We start from the raw sequence: 18670 nt of genomic DNA, 5'->3' as shown, positions 1-18670 counted from the left end.
TTGCGACGCGTTCAAGAAGAGCCTGACCGAAAGCAATATTCGTGCAGGCTTTCAAGGGGCTGGGCTTGTGCCTTTAATCCCAGATATTGTTATTGAGAAGCTGGATGTGAAATTACAGACTCCAACGTCCTCCCGGCCCCCTACGCGGGAAACCCTTCTTTGGGTTTCTCGGACGCCAAACAACCCAACCGAGGCTACTTCGCAATCCGAATTTATTAAATCTCGAATTTCTAGGCATCAAAATAGCTCCCCGACGTCAATTTACAATGCTATCGATCAGTTTTTGAAAGGAGCACGGAGTATTATGCATAAGATGGCTTTACTCCAAGCTGAGGTCGCCGAACTTCGAGAGGCAAATGCTCTAATTAACAAGCGGTGCAGGGCCAAAAAAACACGAGTACGGCTTGGAGGATCATTTAATTCACAAGACGTACAAGATCCTCAAGATCAAAAGGACGTTGCGCAGCAAGTACAGCAGGAAATGCGTGGAAATAGCGCTGGATCAAATCGTGGCCAGCCACGGCAACGGCGCTGTGGCGTATGCGGGAAGACCGGGCATAATGCGCGAACCTGTCAGGTAGAGATAGAATCATCTGGGCAAGAGTATTCTGAGTAGTTTTAATTGATTTACGGCGTTGTGGTTGCGAAATCGTGTTGAATTCCATGTTTTGCTAGCCCGTTCGCTTGTGCACTACGTTACGCGTAAACGGTGATTCTATATTTCATTGAGGATTTTCGACTATCAAACAAATAGCGAAGACTGAAGACGTACCTAACGTATTTAGAGCAGAAATATGGCGGTTGAAAATTTACTTTCTCGAACTTCTGTTAAGTTTCCAGCTATTTGCACCAAAATATGGGCAAAATTGAAAATATTCCCATTTACTTCATGTTTGGCTACCTACTGGGAAGTCTTGTGCATGTGCTGACAACAACTTCGAAGATCTTCATAAAAACATGTTAATGAAGACAGCGCTATGTCGAAGAAATACATCTAGCATATAAGTGTATGCTGCAAAACTGGCGAACTGGTGAAATTCACATGTAAAATTACTACAAGCGCAAAAGGCATGTTAGCCATAGACTTGGCCATTGTGACACTGCCACCGCAAGACCTGCGAGTCTTGAATATTCGTAGTAGCTCTAAATGTACTCCGATTAGCCTAATTCTCCCATGGCAGGTTCGGCGATACTTAAAAATGATATACCTAACCCCTGGAATGTTCAATCTGCCTGTTCAAGGCCGGTTCAGGGGTGTCCCAATCGGGACTTTAACCTACCAATCACAGTAGATGCAAACCAATCCCTCAGCTTCCGTGATTCCTATGACATCGTGCTGCATGTGGATGATTTACAGAGTAGCTACCTTGGCATGCCATTGATACAGCATTTACCGCAGAGTGTTCCGGTCGGTATAGCTTAATCTGTAACGCAAACGGAACGACACTTTCCATTCATGTTTTCATTTCCATTTGCATTTATTCCCGATTTTAATTTGGGCTCAGTCTTTGCTGTAGCTGATTTCGCGTGTAAACGCAGATTTACACAAGGAAATGCCCAATTAGTGAGGTCGGAAGGACAAATAATTCCCAAGCGGGAACCACAGTTAGACAGTCTTCTCTACCAGACCAAATTTCCTGGAAAGTCGCATCGCATATCACCAAAATTGCTTTCCCCCGACTGATTTCACTGAGTCGGGAAGTTTCTTCCATATTAATATACATCTCGAAATGCTGTTTCTGATCTATGACGTTTGCCCTGAGGCTCCCTACTGTATTATATAAGTCTTCCCAGGCCATTGGCATTCTCTGGAAATGATGCCACCTACTCCTCAACTTCCCAATTCTCAATATGAGGTTATCTTCAATTGCGGCAGGCTTCGGCCTCGCCTGTTCGGGCATGTCGATCCCTCCAGACTTTCATGAATGAGCTCAACGCACTAACATGTTACAGCCATTGCCCAGTCAGAGTCAACATCATACACCGACACCGAGACGGGCATCACCTTCCAATCCTACACCAGTGACGACGTGTCCTTCCGCGTGGCCTTACCCGAGGTAACCACCGGCGCCTTCGATGTGATTCTGCAGATAGATGCACCAGCAACGATCGGCTGGGTAGGCTGGGCCTGGGCAGGTACAATGACGTACAATCCTCTGACACTCATTTGGCCCAACGGGGACGACATTGTGCACGCGTCTCGGATGGCATTGTAAGCCCACCTCTGCTCACTTCCCAATACATCCAGACACTTACTGGTAACTACTCCAAACAGCGGCTACTATGTCCCCGACCCTTACCCCAACGCGACCTACACCGTCCTCAAAGGCACCGGCACCAGCGGCGGCCGCGTCAAATTCACAGCCCTATGCAGTGGCTGCACGACCTGGGCTGACTTCGAGGGTAACCCAACGACCATTGACGCCAGCCAGCCCGCCCCCTTTGCTTTTGCCTTCTCGCAAACACCTCCGGAGACGCCTGCTGACCCTGTGTCAGCATTTGGCATTCATGATCTAGTTGGACACTGGAACCACGACCTGCCTGCTGCGAAGTCAGCCGATTTCCAGAGCTGGGTTGCTGCGAATGGAGGGACGGGTTCGAATGGTACGTTCGTAGTAAGCCCGAAGTTGAGGGCCAGTAGGGGCGCTTTGGGGTTGTGAGAAGAGTTCAGGGATTGCTTGAAGATTGGGGAACAGTAATAAGAGGTTGATGTACACCCTCGCGTGACCGAGGTCAGATCGGTCTGTGTTCGCAGAAGACCTCGTTTCAGCGAGAAAACTTGTCGCACGCTTCGCCAGTACCCAGCATCAGGGAGTGCGTGTATATAGACTGCAGCTTACTAGATCTTGCACATATTTATTTAAACAACAACTAGTTCAGGGGGCAATTATTTTGTGTGTAACAGCATAACAATCTGAAGTTGAAGATAGTTATTCCGAGGGTGAGAACTGTGTCTTAACGCTGCTCATACCATGGTTGGTGACGAGATGCGCCCCACGGCAAAGTTTTCCCTAGATACATAACCTAAGTTAGTAACAATGCGTTACAACAAAAAGGGCCGATGGTTTAGTGGTATAATACTCCCTTAGCATGGGAGTGGTCCGGGGTTCGATTCCCCGTCGGTCCACTGAATTCAAGCATTTTTGCATACAATCCATCCCCCGAGTGGTTAGTTCGCGTCAAAATGTTTGTTTCTGGTGTCTCATTCGTGGAGTAAAAACACTTTTTTCCTGTTAAGACCGTGCTGGCTATGGGCGTTCCGATGGATTTGGCTAAAACTGTGTTCAGTGGTACGGCCAAAGTGCAATGACCTTGGCGTATGATACTTACTACACACACACGATGGTCAAGACCAGGTGCGCTACTTTTTTACATTTCCAAGGTGTCCCTGTGTTCCTGCACAAAGTACATGTGCATTGTGAATGCAATGTTCGAGTGAACCGGCTTTCTGTATGGTGGTGACGGGGCAGGAGTCGAGCATGCTGTGCAGGAATTTTAGACGAATGAAATTATGTTTGGAGGACTTTGAAACTGGAACCAGCATGACGGAATAGCTCAGGTTTTCTGATACAACTTCCACTCAAACCCACCACCTCACAAGGAGTATACGCACATTGTCCACATCCGGAAACCCCAGAGCCCTAAAGCAGTCCTTGAGAAAGTAGTCCTCGAAGAACCCAGCTGTTCGCATGCACTCGTCAGCAACTTGAGGGTTCTCCTGAAAAACCGCCAAAATGTTTCCAAGTGGTTGAAGGAAGAGACAGCAAAGGAGTCAAGACTTACAGTTTGGAGGCGTTACAGCACTGTGATCAGCACAAGGCCGCAAATCGATACCCTCCCCGTCAATCAGATTCCGCTCTCTTCCCCTTCGCATATTTCGAGCTGCTGAGCAAATCAAAAATGCAAGTAGTGTCAGGGTTCGAGTTTTGACCCAATGTACGGGGGAGCGAGGTGGCTTTCATACAAAATTATGTCTTCAAGACGTAGGCAGAGATACGGAGTCATCCCCGGAGCACCACCCGTGTCCTGGACGCTAGACGAGCCTTGCCAACCACATTGATGATACGTCCATCGCAGATGGTCAGATTACTTCATATCATAGTATACGATCTTTGAGGCTGATGCATGTCAGTCACTTTCCCCTTTGGGTCCATTCGCATGCAGCCACCTGTGGCTGTGTGCACTGCACCTCATTTAGCCCAGAGTTCAATAAGCACTTCTTAATCTGATCCTCGTGCTTCTCCATTCCACCAAAGATACAACAAACCCAGATAACTGGCATGGCAATCTGCATAATCTCGCAGCTTGTACGGGTAGTGGCGTCGCCGGAACGAGGATCGGCAGCAGGTGTGGCTTGGAGCATCATCGCAAACGCGAAATACAACCAACGCGAAACCCTTGGCGCGCAGGTCTTGGCTTCCAGCAACTCATCCAACCACAGAGACAATATGTGCTCTTTAGTGCAGGGAGTTGAAGATCGGCAAGGAGTGATGAAAAATAACGCTAGGTTTCATTGATACCAGAAAATCTATCTATCCCGCTGAGCTGTTTTGCTCCCCTCAAACTCCGATACTCCTAGACCATTTTGACATGATGAACAGTCTAAGATCCGATAATTATTTCTAATCATACCAATCAGTTGGTTCCAGGCGTTGTAACTACCACCTCCGGCTGCGCATTCGCCGCGACGGCATCAGAAGTATCGACTTTGTTGGAATCCAGACTGGATGTGTTGGAAGGTGGTTCATTCGCATTGTTGACAGGCTTGACCTCATTAGAAGCAGGCTCGCTTGCTTCGTTGGTGGTGCTGTTCATGGTCATCTCCGTCATAGAGGCCGTAATGTTAGTCGTAGTTGGTGCATGCTCAATGTGCTCTCCGTGTCCCCCTTCAGACTCTTTTTCCTTCCTTCCAGCTTCGTTTCCCTCCCGCCCCTCACCGTCAATGGGAATACCAACGACCTGGGCCAAGCTGCGGAAGTTGAACATGGACTGAGCACCTTCTGCTCTGTCCGACCCCGCTGTGACTTCAGTGCCAGACGCCTCATCTTCACTGCGACCCAGACTGAGCCCGCTAGACCTTGGATCTAGATCATCCACCCCACCATGTTTCTGGCCATAGCTGCCGGTCACGCTGTCAATCCCACTGGCACTAGATATCGAACTAGCATTGCTCATCTGCCGAAGATGAGAGGATCCCCTGGATGGCTGCGCGCTTAGAATGGGTACACCGGCAACGCCGGTCGGAGTCAAGGATGATTGGGACGAACAAGCATCTGGACTTTGGGTGTCTCCGCGGTCCACAGCTTTCCCCTTGTCTGCAGGTCCGGAGGCAGGCCCAGCATCTGGCGTCGACAAGGCCTCGTTGCTCTGGCTGGCACTGGCCGTAGCGTGTGCAGCGGCAACACTGGCATCCATCCGCAAACTATTGCCTCTCCTTCGCCCCATGCCGGACAGGCTCAGACTCAGGGAACTAGCACTAGCAGTCGAGGTTCCAGTTCCGCCTTCGCCGCCATATACGGTGCGACGCTTGCTGGCCTTACGATCTTCCTTTTCCCGCATCTTAGCCTCCTTACGAGCCTCCTTGTCGGCCTTCTTCTTACGTTCCTCCTCGTCGGCTAAGGACAACCGTATCGCCTCGGCCATCATCATGCTCTCAAGATGGGCAGCGTCGATACGCTCCCTACTTGGTCCATTGCGACCCGAGGAGCTGCGCTGCCCAGGCTCCATTCCTGGCGCAGGCGATGGTTCCGTATCCGCGGTGATATTTACTTGGGCCGTGCTGGAACTGGGGCTTTCGTTGCCCCGAGTGGCGGGACCCATATTCCTGCGACTGAACCGCCCGCCACGGCCAAACAAGGACCTCCCATTCGCTTCATTGTTACCTATGACAAAGGCGGCATGGTGGAGGGCGTCGGCGGCGGCGGCTCTTCGTCGTTGCTGCGCGCGAGCCGTGGCCAGCTTAGTCGACCAGTCCGGGCGGATGCGATCTGTCGAAATAACACCAACCGCATTGGCCGATAAACTCTGCGCCCTACGCCGGTTGGCCAGAGATGGCGTTGTCGTTGTCGCCGCCGCGGTTGGGGAAAGATTCGAGTGGAGGGAAGAGGTTGACGACATGGCGGTTACCATAGAACCGACGCCGCCAGAATAGACATACGATAGACCACGGCGGAACGGTGGGGCCTCGTACGTCACGCCGAATTCGGTCTGGGTACAGTACGGACAACTTGCGGGCTCCATTGTCAGCTCGCTTGATCTTCTGTCCTCATCCGGAGGTGGAGCAGCAGGTTCGGAGCCATCCTGAGGCTGCTCACCGTGATGCTCCGGCAGATGAGGATCAGCACGCTTGATCTGCACGAAGCACTCGCTGCAGATGAATTGATCGCAGCAACGCGTCTTGTTCAGGTAACGCGGGTAGTACATGCAGCAGATGGGACACTCTACGCCGTCCTTGTACAGAAACACCTCGACAGGCTGGCCGTTGACAAAGGGATCATGCGGCAGGTTAATCTCGCGCGGGGCGATGTCTTGCTGCGACCCGTTGCGCGACGAGATGCTAAGTGCCGCGGCAAGGGACTTCTTTGCGGGTTTCAACGGCGAGCTTATCCGTGGTGGGGCCGGTGATGTCGGAGATGGGATAGAGGAGCCGGGATTCGAACCCGTCTTGTCCGAGGCGGCCGAGAGCGTTCTAGGCCCCATGGGCACCGTCAAGTTGTTCAGGTTCGGAAGGGATGTACTGGGCGAATCCGGGTGCGTGGGCCGGGGTTGAGGGACGAGGTCTTCGGGCACGACATCCGCAGGTGGTACTTCTAGACCGCGGGCAGCGGCGATGATCTGGTGCTCGGCCCAGGTCGGATTGAAGTCATCCAGACCTCTCCAGAACGGTGCTATCCTTCTTTCGATCTGCACAACCACCAATGAGCATCTCTAGAGACGGCGTAGCTGCAGACAGCTCCAACTCACCTGTAATTGCCGGACCACGGGTTTGCTAAAGTCCTCCATCGCCGTGTAAATACCCATTGTCACAACGAAGCCCCCATCTACGTGTTCTTCCTTCATGCTGCGTTCGCGTTCCTTGAGACGGATCACGCGTTCCCTCTCGAGCCGCCTCGCTTCTCGCTCCGCCTTGGTTTCTCGTCGCTCGAATGGAGCGTCAGGTCTCGCTGATGGCTGATGCCTCGAGCTGCTGGGAGCACCGCCCAAAATAGAGCTCAGATCTGGCCTTGAGCTTTGTCTTCTTGATCGATCGCCGGACGACACGTCTCCAGGGTACCCGGCGCCGCCATCATGGCCATCATTACCGCCAGGACCCCTAGACCCCCTCCCACCTTCTTTCGTATGCGCGTTTCCCATTGCGGGTGGCGGGTGGCCCCGGGTGTGTCGAAGACGGATTCGATGGTACGCGAATGGATGGTAGCAGGGTGGGTATCGGATACGATCGATAGAGAATGACCTTTATAATCGGTCGAGGTTCGAGGTGCCAATCCGGTTCCAATTCGGTTCGTTGGGCGAGCGATGTGGACGGGAGGTTCTAGAGTTGACCGGGTGGTCGATCCAAAGTGGGGGAGGATGGCGACAAACGCAACTGGGAAACGATGGAATCAACCGGGATTATTGCAAGGCCGCCGTGCGTTTGGTCCATAGAAGCCCCCAGCTGACAGGATTCGTCTGGGGTCACGCCGCAACGTGCCAAGTTGTGGAATGGCGAGTCTTGTTCGGTTCCCAACGATGATGTTGGGCAAGTTGAGCGTGCCGTATTGCCGCCGCGAGTGGTGGTTCAAAATCCAAAGAGTGAGTGAGCGACCGATGGCGTAGATTCTGCTGCTCACCAAAAGTCAAAGTGCTTGATTGATGCGATGAAATGATGGGAAAACGGATTACCTGCGAGCCGAGAGCGAAATGCAGACGTCGGATACAGATATGGACTCTGGGGAGGGAGTTTCAGCACGTCAAGCTCCAGTATGGCAGTATGGGAGGAAAGGGGAAGCGGCTATGGCGAGAGCTCCAAGTCATCCAGGCGCAGCTTCGGTGTCATGTTATTAGATTTGAGCGAGGTGATGCAATGCATGCAGTGCTGTCTTGGTGCCCCCCCATCCGAACAAGCTTTGCGCCTGTCTACCCCTGCTCCAGTGCTTTACTTGCCTCGAGAGAAGCAAACAGTTAGAAGCTCAGAACAGCACTTTGGCACATCTCTGTCAGTTGCATTCCGATTCAACGTTGCATTTAAGCACTCCAGGCCACCGGCAAGTGCTTGGCATTGCATTGGGATTTGAATTGAGGATGCTACTTCCTCCATGGGAATCACCAACTTCCCTTAGAATCATCCCACCTGCGCTGCAAATGTCGCATTGAGATTTAGCTACAAGTCGTCTAATCGTACCTGCCCTTGCATCCATCCTGGCCCGTCACTTGGGGTCGCATCGAACAACACCAAACATCAGGTGCAACGGCACACGTTGTTCTTCACTCTCCACAGCCGCCAATATGCTGTCATTCCTATCGTTTGCAGCGCACACAAGGTCTCCCAGCGTGTCCAGCAAACAGCAGGTCGCAGCATTATCACGCGCGATTTGAGACGAGTACAAAATTCCCCCAATCAGCATTCAACCTAGAAGAACCCCCGGGCCGACGTTCTCCACTATCCCCAGTTTTCAAAGCACGAGCCAGAATGACACCGAGGGGCATCATTATCATCCTTATCGCTCCTTATCAATATCTCGAGGTCCATAATATCATTGTCAACCCAATGAACCATATCCGACCACTTTACTTGAAATATTTGAAGTATAAGCTCATTCAAACGATCAACTTGCGAACTCCAGGGACCGTGTGAGCTTCACAGCCTACCTCATGGACTACACGGAGTCTTTTGACCTTGATATGCCCTCCCCCCCTTAACTCGTCTCCTTGTCATAGTCCAGTCGCACGACACTATTGTAAGTCGGGTGCATATTGCAAGGCTATCTGTCTCGCTTCTACTTTCGTGTGTATGCAGCATTGATCTGGCTTTGCGGCACTTGTTCGACTTCGTAACGCTCTCACCTCGCCTGTGTCAAAAAGTACCCACCTGGCCTGAAGCTATCCCAAGTACTTCCAGAGGCCCAGGTGAACCAATTCTTCAATGCTTGGAGACGAGGGTATGATAAAACATGATGACACATGGTTATTATTCCGGGGAGGGCCTGTGAAACCATTTGAACCGTCATTAACCGTAAGGGAATAAGGTGTGACTTGAGTTCACTGGGTACCATTTTTGTCTTTATTTTCTTTCGCATGCCCCTTTTTACGTCTCCTATTGTGCTATACCGCCTGGCTCTGCCAAGCCGCACCGAGTGTACTTTGACACTCATTGAGGTTTCATCAATCCGTTCGCTACATAGAAATATGTCGATTCATATGTTAGCATTGCCCAAGTTCATCAGGACCATCCATCAGCAACCGGCAGCTTTCCTTCCAGTGTATATACCAATCCCTCTAGCTCACACACCACGTCCCTGTATATCGCATTCTGCAACTCAATCTGTGTCAAATCCTTGCCATGCCCAAAATCGCATTCCAAACACTGTTGCGTAATTTTCTGATATCTCGGCCCCAGGCGTGAGTCTCGCTCCGCTAGATCGGCAACCCTTCGCAATTCGACAATGTCGTCAGGTCTCAGCGGATCCCATTGTCCGATCTGCAACAGGGCCACGCCGAGACTGTGCATAGTGAGATTGCGAATCCCGTATGCGAGCTGGGCATCTAGCATACCGCTGCCGTTTGCATCGGCCATCACCGCATCACATGCTTGCTTGTGCTTTTCTGTGAGCTCAGCGCTGATGTGTAGTGTACTCATGGACGCGGCTAGCCCATCAGTGGCTTGGAAGTAGGATAGATCCTGCAGACGCCAGTATGGTTGCAGCCAGGGGGTGGAGTGGAATTGCAGGACGCCTTTGACCAGTTGGAGAGCGAGTTTGACTTGTTGGGAGACCGAGATGGACTTTTCGACTGGAAAGCGGAAAATGTGGTTCAGCGGGGCGGGTTCTCCTAAGCTTCTCGAGTTGAAGCATTCCTTCGGATCGCACACGGGGTACAGGTGGTGCCTGAGGTTGTCTGCGGTGTCGAGATAGCCGCCGCAGGCGGTGGAATGTGCTTGAGAGCATAGTTGCGTACACAGGTCCCCCGACGAGCACAGGTTTAAAGATGTGGCGGTGTTGCTATTCAGTTGGGCTTGGTTTGACGAGCATGATGTTGTCGTGTTCGGTTCAGATTTGGCCGTTGTTACGCTGGCAGCGCAGTCGTCTGAGAATCTGACTCTCCTGGTTTTAGCTGGTCTCTCTTCTTCGATTTGAGCACCCAGAGCAGGGTTCCCAGGGGCAGCGGGCATGCTGATGTGGACCAAACGCAGTGTTTGAGACTGGACCAGAAGATCTAACAAGCCACTATCAACCATATTAGGCAAACGCTGACTCATAAAAGTCTACTATCTTGTGTGACTTACTCTCGAGCTTCGTAAACTGTCTGCGTACGATAGCGTACTATGACTCGAAGACTTCCATCATGCCTCGAGTCTAGCAACAGACGTACATCGTGACTCGTATGTTGAGATTGCAAACAGGACCAAAATGTCCTCAGTGCGTCGTAAAAGGACTTGGAATGCTGGGTAACCTTGTGGTAAGACGATGGGAGAGGTCTCGACCGCTTCGTGCAGGCCTTGAGTTGGCATTTTTTCAAATTGGCTGCAGTTTTCCGCAGTCTCTTCAGGTCTTGGTTGGCCTCCTTGAAGCCCTCTATCGATGCATCGTACTTTGACTTGTTCAGCATGACATCGATGGCCTCCTTCGTGCGTTCAGACGTTTTCAACTGGAGTCTATCAGCATTTAAGCCCAGCTCGAATTTGCGAATGCATACTTTCACTTCTTGTCCACCATGCCCTTCTGTGGTATTGAGCGAGTCACTCAAACAAGCGATATGATCGCGGATATCCGATATGGTTTCCTGGAAGCTTCCATATTTCCTTCCCAGGTAAATCTTGATCTGTTCGTCCAGTTGCGGTGAATGCCAACCTGAGTGAGTAGCGCTCCCGACCAGAGATTCAGCCTCTTCTGGGTCCAAGAACTCTTGAAGCAAGAGCTGGCACTCGTCCAGAAAGACTTCAGTTTGGAGTTTAAACTTCTTTCGGAGGCGCTTGACCTCCTTGTCCCGGTTTCGGAGGATTTTCAGCTTTTTTCTGGCAACATCAATCCCCTTGATGGCACTTAGGCACAAAGGCGCGATGGCGAGGGCAAGTTCCGCCATTGGTATGATTTGAGAAGACAATTCGGCATCATAAGAACGACCATGTGAAGAAACTGGTGATAGTGAACATGCCAATTTCACGACCTTCAAACGTCATCACACAACTGTAGCGGGGTGGCGGTGCAGGCGACAGGGGATGACATCCTTAGATGGCAGTGCAAAAGCAAGAGAGGCAACCAGGGACCCTCATGTCAATAAAACATCCCCTTCCATCTTAAATAAATTCTTTCCATAATTATCAGCACTTATTTCGTTCCGAAATTTTGCATAGAAAGAATAGCTTTAAGTGCAAGTCTTGTTGACACGAGGGTGCCGGGCAGGTTCTACCAAGACTCCGCCCACTTGTACGTACGCCATCACATCTTGCATGCAACTAGTTAGTTATTCAGCTGAGGAACACGAAAACCCGCAAGTCGAAAAACATATCCACACAATTCAAAGGATAAAACATCGTTTTCTATAACTTTAGATCGGCAAAAACGACGTGACGGCCTCGGTTAACACTCAGTCTTGACAAAAGCAATCGCGAATATTATCCATGTCCGAGTCTAGCAGTACTTATGGCCGGCATCGATTACATTGCAAGATGGCAACAGGCAATCAGCCAAGAGCGGGGTTCTGAAGAGCCGCCATTGTTGGCATATGCCTACAAAGCGTGCTCCGAGCTGTATGCTGCCCTGCTAGCAGGTCTGCGCGATGACCCATTAATCGATCCCCTGGTTAAGATCAGCCTGGAACGAAGTCATGGCTATCTTGTGCTGTGGGCCGACGGATATGGGGTCAGCGAAGGCCAGCTAGACAGCTCGCTGGACAGGTCACGGAGGGCACGCCACTCAACAATTCGTCTTCTTGTGAGTATCTGTAAGACGCTGACTAAATGTGAGCCATACTCGCTTCTGGTCCATATTGATTGTTCAGGCTAACATGGGCAGGTCTGTTACCTAACGTTGCGAAAGAAAAGCAGGCTCAGCTGTCTCCAAAGGCCGCCGCAGTCATAGAAGCGGCAGACAAATTGAAGTATCTAATCCAGCAAGATCAAACAAATGACTCAGAATCAGATAGTGACACTTCGAGTGACGCGTCTTCGACCTGTGGCGTTTCTGAACTGGATGACATCGCAGAAGATCTCCAGACTGATGTCCAATGCCTTTTAGACCTGGGCTCGAGATTCGTGGAGCAAACTGTTGGGCCAGTTCCAACGGAGAAAGCTGTTGATCCAGCCGACATTATCGACTGGCATCCGTCCAAGAACTTCATCGATCGTATCCGCTGGCGATTTCCACGCTGTGACGAAGACGTGGCCAAAAGGCTGGGAATAGCCAACTGGGAGAGAGTGCTGAGATATCAGGATACCAAACACAGAAACACTCGACCGCAGAAACTCACGTCTGGGGAGCCAATGGCAACCCCTGTGAAATCTGCGGCGTCCGGCATCGTAGCCTCGACCACATTCCATGACTCAGGACTTGGCTCTTCTATCCCTTCCGTTCCATCAATTCCTGCCGCAAGCCAGTATGCAGAAACTGTAGTGTCATACTGTGGAGGCCAAGGCGATGCGGTTCGCCTACCACCGCTTCCGCAAGAGGCTAAACGAGGTATCTCTTTCCCCTGTGTGGGTTGTGGCATATTGATAAATGTCGGGAACAAATCGGCATGGAAGTGAGTAGTCCGGCATCTCCTTGATGTTAACATTGCTCACAGTGTACTAGAAAACATCTCTTTCAGGACCTTCAGCCCTACATGTGCCTTGACAGAATTTGCATCGTCAATGGGGCCGCCTTCACCACAAAGGATGCCTGGGAGAACCATCTGGTATTGGATCACCGCTTCTCTGTGAATTGGGATGGCATTGTTTGTCCTGTCTGCAAGGAGACAATCAAAAGCGGCAAATTGCATGTCACTACGCATCTAGCCCGCCATATGGAGGAAATAGCTCTGACTGTGTTGCCGACGAACCCAGATTCTGAGGATGGAACTGACGTTGATTCTGGTCTGGCATCGTCAGAAATCTCCGTTCGAGATAACCTCGCTGGTCACTTTGACGGTATTCCTGATACCGACAAGGGCGCCGACGTCAATGCACAGGGCAGATTATACGGCAATGCTCTCCAGGCTGCTTTTAAAGAAGAGAACGACAAGACCGCACAGGTAACTAGTATACTCAATGACTACTCTGCTTCTGGGGGAGACTGCTTTCTGGAAAAGGGCGCCGACGTCAACGCGCAGGGCGGAAAATACGGCAATGCTCTCCAGGATGCTTCATACAAAGGGCACGACAAGATCGTTCAGGTGCTGGTAGACAAGGGCGTCGACGTCAACGCACAGGGCGGATTATACGGCAATGCTCTCCAGGCTGCTTTTAAAGAAGAGAACGACGATATGGCACAGGCAATTAGAGATATGATCGCCCGCTCTGCTTCTTTGGAAGAATGGCTTCCCACTACTGCCATTGAGCGTATTGACTCGTATCTCCTGGAACCTCTGTTGAAAGACGAAAGTTTGGAGTCATTCTATTCTCTCATATCTGAAGTACGGGAGAGATTGGAGACAGGCATGTTACTAAGGGAGGTGGAGACGGCCCTGATGGTCGGGGCTCGAGTAAGTCTTCCCACAAACCCAAGCCACAACGAGATAGCTGACATGATTAGGAACGAGCTTCCAACGCTGGAGAATACCAGAGATTTTGCCTATTGTTGCTCAATTCTATCAAATTGGTCTTTCCAATCATTAAAGAGCCAGGCCATACTCGACTGCGTGGACAACCTTACGATGATGAATACTTCTATGATGCCGAGAAACGAATCCTACGGACAGCGAGACAGATGAACGACGAAAAAGGAAGCACTGCAGTTTATACAGCTAGAAAACCTAAGGAACACTCGACGGACTCTGCCAAGGAACATGTCTTATCAGCACAAACCACAGAACCTGAAAAGGAGACACCAGATCAAAACAGTATCGTCGAGCAGCCAACTGATAATCAAGGAGATTCGCCCGATCCCATGCAATGCAATTACCCCGGCTGCAGCAAGATTTTCAAACGGCCCTGCGATCTTAACAAACACCAGAAGAAACACGTACGGCCTTGGAAGTGTCCCGTGCCCACCTGCAAGTACAGCGAGTACGGCTGGCCAACGGAAAAGGAACTGGACCGCCATGTCGGGGACAAACACTCAGCGACTCCTGCTATGTTCGATTGTCTTTTCAAACCTTGTCCGTACAAGTCAAAAAGGGAGAGCCACTGTAAGCAGCACATGGAGAAGGCGCATGGATGGACGTACGTACGGAGCAAGAATAATGGAAGTAAGACGGTAAAGCCGCAGACCGACGAGAAGATCGAGCAGGCAGGAGGATTACGAGGGAAAGTGTCGTCATTGGCTGAATTGCATAATCCTGAAGGTAACGGACCTGTTTTTATTTCTTCCTGTTATTCAGTTGTCATTTTCACTTCTACATTAACTAAGTACAGTGTGGTAGAACCCTTCGCGTCCGAAACCTTCTAGTCCAAAACCTTCTTATCCACGCCCAACGCCGCCGGCAACCTATCTAGACTCAACCCATGCAACTACACTGGTCAAGACAAGACCACCAGCCCAAAGACCACTGAGCTGCACGAGGCAAATGCGCAACTACCCACGCCCGCCGTTTCGTCCCAGAGCAATGTTCTTTCACCTCCCGGTACCTCGTAAACTAGAGGTTTTGGCCAAGGCAGAATTGGCCTCGAACACCTTCCACCATTATACGTGCCGCTGCATTTGGGGGTGTTGATGAGGGATTCAAAGGATTCCCGCCGAAGCTCTCGCCCAGCAATGATTCTAGCTTGTCCCAACTAGCTATAAAGCGCCCGAGGGGACGGAGGATCCATAATTTGGCGTTAATTTCCACCGCGATGAGGCTCGATGAGTGACTGGACTGGGCGGCGTCTGTACTGAAGGATGAGAAGGGGAACAATAATGAAGAGTGAGTTGTCCTGGGATGGGGTGCTTGGGTTACTTCGAATATATCGACGATACGGAAACTTACGGGTAGAAGAATACTAGTCACTGCGTTTTGTATCGAAAAAAGCAATCCATTTGGTGAAGAAACTATTCTGCCTATTTTAGAAAACTAAACCTCATAACTCCTGCCTTCCGATCATTGTGTGTGTGTGTGTGCCCTTTCCAGCACTGAATCCTTATGCCTGGCAGTCCCTACCAAATGATATACATTTTTTTCTCTTTTTCTTATTTTCCCTTTTCTTCGTGTTGTCCGCTTCGCCATTGTGAGTTCAGATTCCCTTGACAAGAGCTCTCGCATCTGCATAGTTGCTGTGCCGCTTCATCAAACAGCAAATTCGAGAAACACTATGAAACTCCGCATGAGCCTTTTCCAGAGGCTCTTCTTGGGATTTTCAAACGCGATCTGAAGCATCATACATATTCTCAGAAACTTCATGGCCTCTCAGGCCTTCTCCCAATCCTCCGCATTCTTGGGCTGCTTGTCAACGAGTCCAGCACCATCTTGAGAATCATCCGCCTCGTCCAGATCCTCGCCTGAGGGGCCTCGGGGATTTTGAGACGACAGGCTTGCTTGGGGGTGAGTGTTGACGGGACGAGATTGCATATGGACTGGATGAGGCGGCATAAGTGCCAAACGGGACTCCTCCGCGAGGATTTGAGGGTCAATGGGGATCGGCAGTGGTTGAGGAGACATGACCGCTTGCTGATGCGGAGCTGGGACTAAGTAATGCGGCGTAGGGAATGGTTGAGAAAGAGCAGGCATGTACGCTTGATGAGGCGGCACAGGCGGCTGAGGGGGCAGCATAGGCGGTTGAGTAAGAAGAGGAGGCGGTGTACGTGGTTGTCGGCGGCGCCTATGAATCGTTTGGATCCGCTGGCCTCCAGGAGTGAAACCACGTGCCAGGCAATACTCCTCTTCGGCGAAAATGTGTTGACGCAAATGTAGAACTCTAACATCGCTACGCGTTGAGAGCCTGTGTTCACATTTAGGCCACGGGCACAGGGCGTTACGCCCATTATGAGCATGAAGGAGGTGATCCGTCAGTCCTCTCGGAGCATCGAATTTGGGGCAACCGTCCGGGCATGGGTGCCACCAGCATTGTGTGGTGTGCTTGGAAAGGTGGCGGTACCTATTGCTAAGGAGGCCGTCGTCGTTGCAAATGGGGCAGGTCCAGCGCGCGGCTTCGGCAGCGGCTGGAGCGGGAGCGTCGCTGTCAGTGAGAGGGACAGGAATTTGCTGGAAGAACTGGATTAGAAGCGCTAATCGTACTGGTACGGCGGGCTTATGGTGACTTACCTGACCGTGACTTGCCATTTTTCTACGGGATGCTTGTGAAACGAGGGAAAGGGAGCTGTGGATTGATGCCAAAGAGAGAAGGAATGATTTCTTGCAGTGAAGAAGTGTACAGGCGTAGAACGAGTTGTAGAAATCGGATGTTTGATATTCAGCAGACTTTCATACCACCATCAACCGGTCGAACAGAACGATTGGGCGGTTCAGTTGATGGATTATGGATAGAGAGGGAATTTTCTCAGAAGTCCAGCTTTTGCTGTCCGGTAGAGTTTCTTGGTGGGAGGAAAGGGTGTAGGGAAAAACAAGCAGGTATCTTAAGCCTTGTTGCCGCAAGTGATCAGGTTGGAGGGCTTGGTCAAACGGAGAAGAAGCAGTGCTGAGTGTGATTACCGCAGATTGAGCATAACTTCGTGGAATTTAAGAAGGCATGGAAATACGATTTTCGTGGTTGATTACCGTCTACTGCCCTGAAATACCGAGTCATTAGTTCACAGACCGAGAGAAGGGCTGGAACGACATCTTGTGTTTCATGGAGTAGGTGAATACGGGATTCGTTATTGGGTACGGCGGCTGCGTTGGCAGGCGCGCATCTGTCGGAAATTTTCAGGTGACAAACACGTGAAACAAGCATTTTACAAACCATTGACATCGAAGGACTCTGAAAATTCTGATGTCGACCTAAATCAAGATCCTGTCTGACTGGGGAGGTGTGGAAACGCATATGAAAGCGCGAGTCGACAATATCCATCAAAGTACACTCAGTAGCCGTCTTACAAAGACTAAAAGAACTCAAGGAGAGACTGTGAACAAGCTTCATGCAACATGTCACATAGCTGGCAACTTTCATGCTGTCGGTTCAGAGCATTCCATGTCTTCGTGGCATTATGAATATAACGACAGGAGTCATGGATTCTAGCAAGGCACTTGTTGTGGTGGAAATCCCAGCAACCGCCTACGTGTATAATGGAGAACCCACGTGTGGCAATAGGCAGCGTACTGACAATCTTGTGAAGAGAATGGCATGGTGACTTCACCATATGCCGCTGGCTTGAAATACTTGTGTCTGTGATATCCTCTGCACAAGTTTGTGCCTTGCAGCACTCGTTCTGAAAGCATACAATCGCTGCAAATGCCGCTGGGATTATACAGTTCCTGTCACTCTCAAATCAGGTTTTGGCGTCCAACATTCTGACTTCATCTAGTTTTTAATATGCCATAGACGTCCTAAATCAAGTTGAGAGCCTTAGATCAATGCAACTCAACTCTTGGATTGAAGTTACATGTCATTGTCTGCCGCTCGACAGCTTCACACAACATTTTGGCGCAGATCCTGTCCATAGTGGCCAGCCAGCCTGCTCGACACTCAAAATACCACCCCGCCCTAGCATATATCAACCAAAGACCGAAGTGCTGGCACGGCTGCAAAAGCTGGCAGAGATGTGGAGGCTACGGTTGCCACTGTCCTTGTCAATGTCCCCAGCGGTGTTGGCTTTGCTGTAGGTAGAGTGGCAAAGGAGACACTGTTGAGAGACGATAATGAGCACAAATATCAGAGACGATTTCTCCTTTCTATGATTTATCTTGCTCATTGAAAGTAGAGGATATCGAATAGCCGTGATATGTAATTTGGCTACTAGGGGCGAAGCACGACAAAACCGATAGTACTTTTAGCGAGCACATCTTCAGCGTTGTAGCAACAAACAGCCAAACGATCCAAACCCTGGGTGACATCATTTTCATGCAAATCTGTCCCCCAGAAAAAACTTGTCTGCATTTTTTGTTTTGTTTTTCTTTGTTGTTTTTTTTATTTTTATTTTTTTGACTCGGTGTATCCTTATCATGGGTGTCCCAGTATAAGCTGCACCTGGCGGCTAACCCGACAATCGGAGCTACAGCTGTTGCGGGCTCGTCCTCTGTTATTTCATGCTGAGCGATTCTTCCCAATTTGACACGCTTGCAGGCAAACGCACCACTTTGAGCCCAAATCAACAATTGACCTCGTATCACAGCCACTGGCCCAGCTTCCAGCCAATCGCAACCCAGGCCACTAAACGTCCCGTGGAAAACAGGCACCAACAGGCAGCCGGCAGTTGCCCATTTT

The 18670-nt window shown here is 50.6% G+C and overlaps 5 protein-coding genes and 1 non-coding gene across 6 annotated transcripts; 3 read left to right on the top strand and 3 right to left on the bottom strand.

The window, feature by feature from the left end:
- The first annotated feature begins 1757 nt into the window (after positions 1–1757).
- On the top strand, positions 1758–2920 carry BCR38DRAFT_524025 (uncharacterized protein). The gene is made up of 3 exons (XM_040865281.1): positions 1758–1891; positions 1954–2212; positions 2276–2920. The coding sequence occupies exons 1-3, from the start codon at positions 1852–1854 to the stop codon at positions 2658–2660; spliced, it is 684 nt and encodes a 227-aa protein (XP_040715284.1). The 5' UTR covers positions 1758–1851; the 3' UTR covers positions 2661–2920.
- A 135-nt stretch (positions 2921–3055) lies between these two features.
- Positions 3056–3127, top strand: BCR38DRAFT_t188. Its single transcript has one exon. It is a non-coding gene; the product is annotated as a tRNA-Ala (tRNA).
- Positions 3128–4932: 1805 nt separating this feature from the next.
- BCR38DRAFT_308628 (uncharacterized protein) lies at positions 4933–7353 on the bottom strand (the record flags this gene model as incomplete). Its single annotated transcript, XM_040854634.1, has 2 exons — positions 4933–6903; positions 6964–7353. Coding segments are annotated over 2 exons (2361 nt in total), but the record flags the coding sequence as incomplete, so codon positions are not given.
- A 2065-nt stretch (positions 7354–9418) lies between these two features.
- On the bottom strand, positions 9419–11277 carry BCR38DRAFT_485015 (uncharacterized protein; the record flags this gene model as incomplete). Its single annotated transcript, XM_040863822.1, has 3 exons — positions 9419–10421; positions 10481–10842; positions 10891–11277. The coding sequence occupies 3 exons, from the start codon at positions 11275–11277 to the stop codon at positions 9419–9421; spliced, it is 1752 nt and encodes a 583-aa protein (XP_040715282.1).
- A 72-nt stretch (positions 11278–11349) lies between these two features.
- Positions 11350–14145, top strand: BCR38DRAFT_201795 (uncharacterized protein). Its single transcript, XM_040854099.1, has 3 exons — positions 11350–12156; positions 12210–12936; positions 12987–14145. Exons 1-3 carry the CDS (start codon positions 11838–11840, stop codon positions 14101–14103), a joined length of 2163 nt encoding a protein of 720 aa, XP_040715281.1. The 5' UTR covers positions 11350–11837; the 3' UTR covers positions 14104–14145.
- A 1572-nt stretch (positions 14146–15717) lies between these two features.
- On the bottom strand, positions 15718–16590 carry BCR38DRAFT_409284 (uncharacterized protein; the record flags this gene model as incomplete). The annotated part of the gene is made up of 2 exons (XM_040858359.1): positions 15718–16512; positions 16573–16590. 2 exons carry the CDS (start codon positions 16588–16590, stop codon positions 15718–15720), a joined length of 813 nt encoding a protein of 270 aa, XP_040715280.1.
- Between the last annotated feature and the right edge of the window lie 2080 nt (positions 16591–18670).

Source organism: Pseudomassariella vexata (genome assembly GCF_002105095.1).
Source record: "Pseudomassariella vexata strain CBS 129021 chromosome Unknown BCR38scaffold_7, whole genome shotgun sequence".
NCBI lineage: Eukaryota > Fungi > Ascomycota > Sordariomycetes > Amphisphaeriales > Pseudomassariaceae > Pseudomassariella > Pseudomassariella vexata.
Note: the sequence above shows the minus strand (reverse complement) of the source record. Positions and strands in the feature narration are given on the sequence as shown.

What these genes read in the sequence shown, in the direction of transcription:
- BCR38DRAFT_201795 (XM_040854099.1), top strand. Translation starts at nt 11,838, where the DNA reads ATGGCCGGCATCGATTACATTGCAAGATGGCAACAGGCAATCAGCCAA. An exon ending in CTGTAAGACGCTGACTAAAT is followed by an intron (nt 12,157 to 12,209) that starts GTGAGCCATACT and finishes TAACATGGGCAG; the next exon opens with GTCTGTTACCTAACGTTGCG. An exon ending in GGGAACAAATCGGCATGGAA is followed by an intron (nt 12,937 to 12,986) that starts GTGAGTAGTCCG and finishes ACAGTGTACTAG; the next exon opens with AAAACATCTCTTTCAGGACC.
- BCR38DRAFT_524025 (XM_040865281.1), top strand. Translation starts at nt 1,852, where the DNA reads ATGAGGTTATCTTCAATTGCGGCAGGCTTCGGCCTCGCCT. An exon ending in GGCAGGCTTCGGCCTCGCCT is followed by an intron (nt 1,892 to 1,953) that starts GTTCGGGCATGT and finishes AACATGTTACAG; the next exon opens with CCATTGCCCAGTCAGAGTCA. An exon ending in CACGCGTCTCGGATGGCATT is followed by an intron (nt 2,213 to 2,275) that starts GTAAGCCCACCT and finishes TACTCCAAACAG; the next exon opens with CGGCTACTATGTCCCCGACC.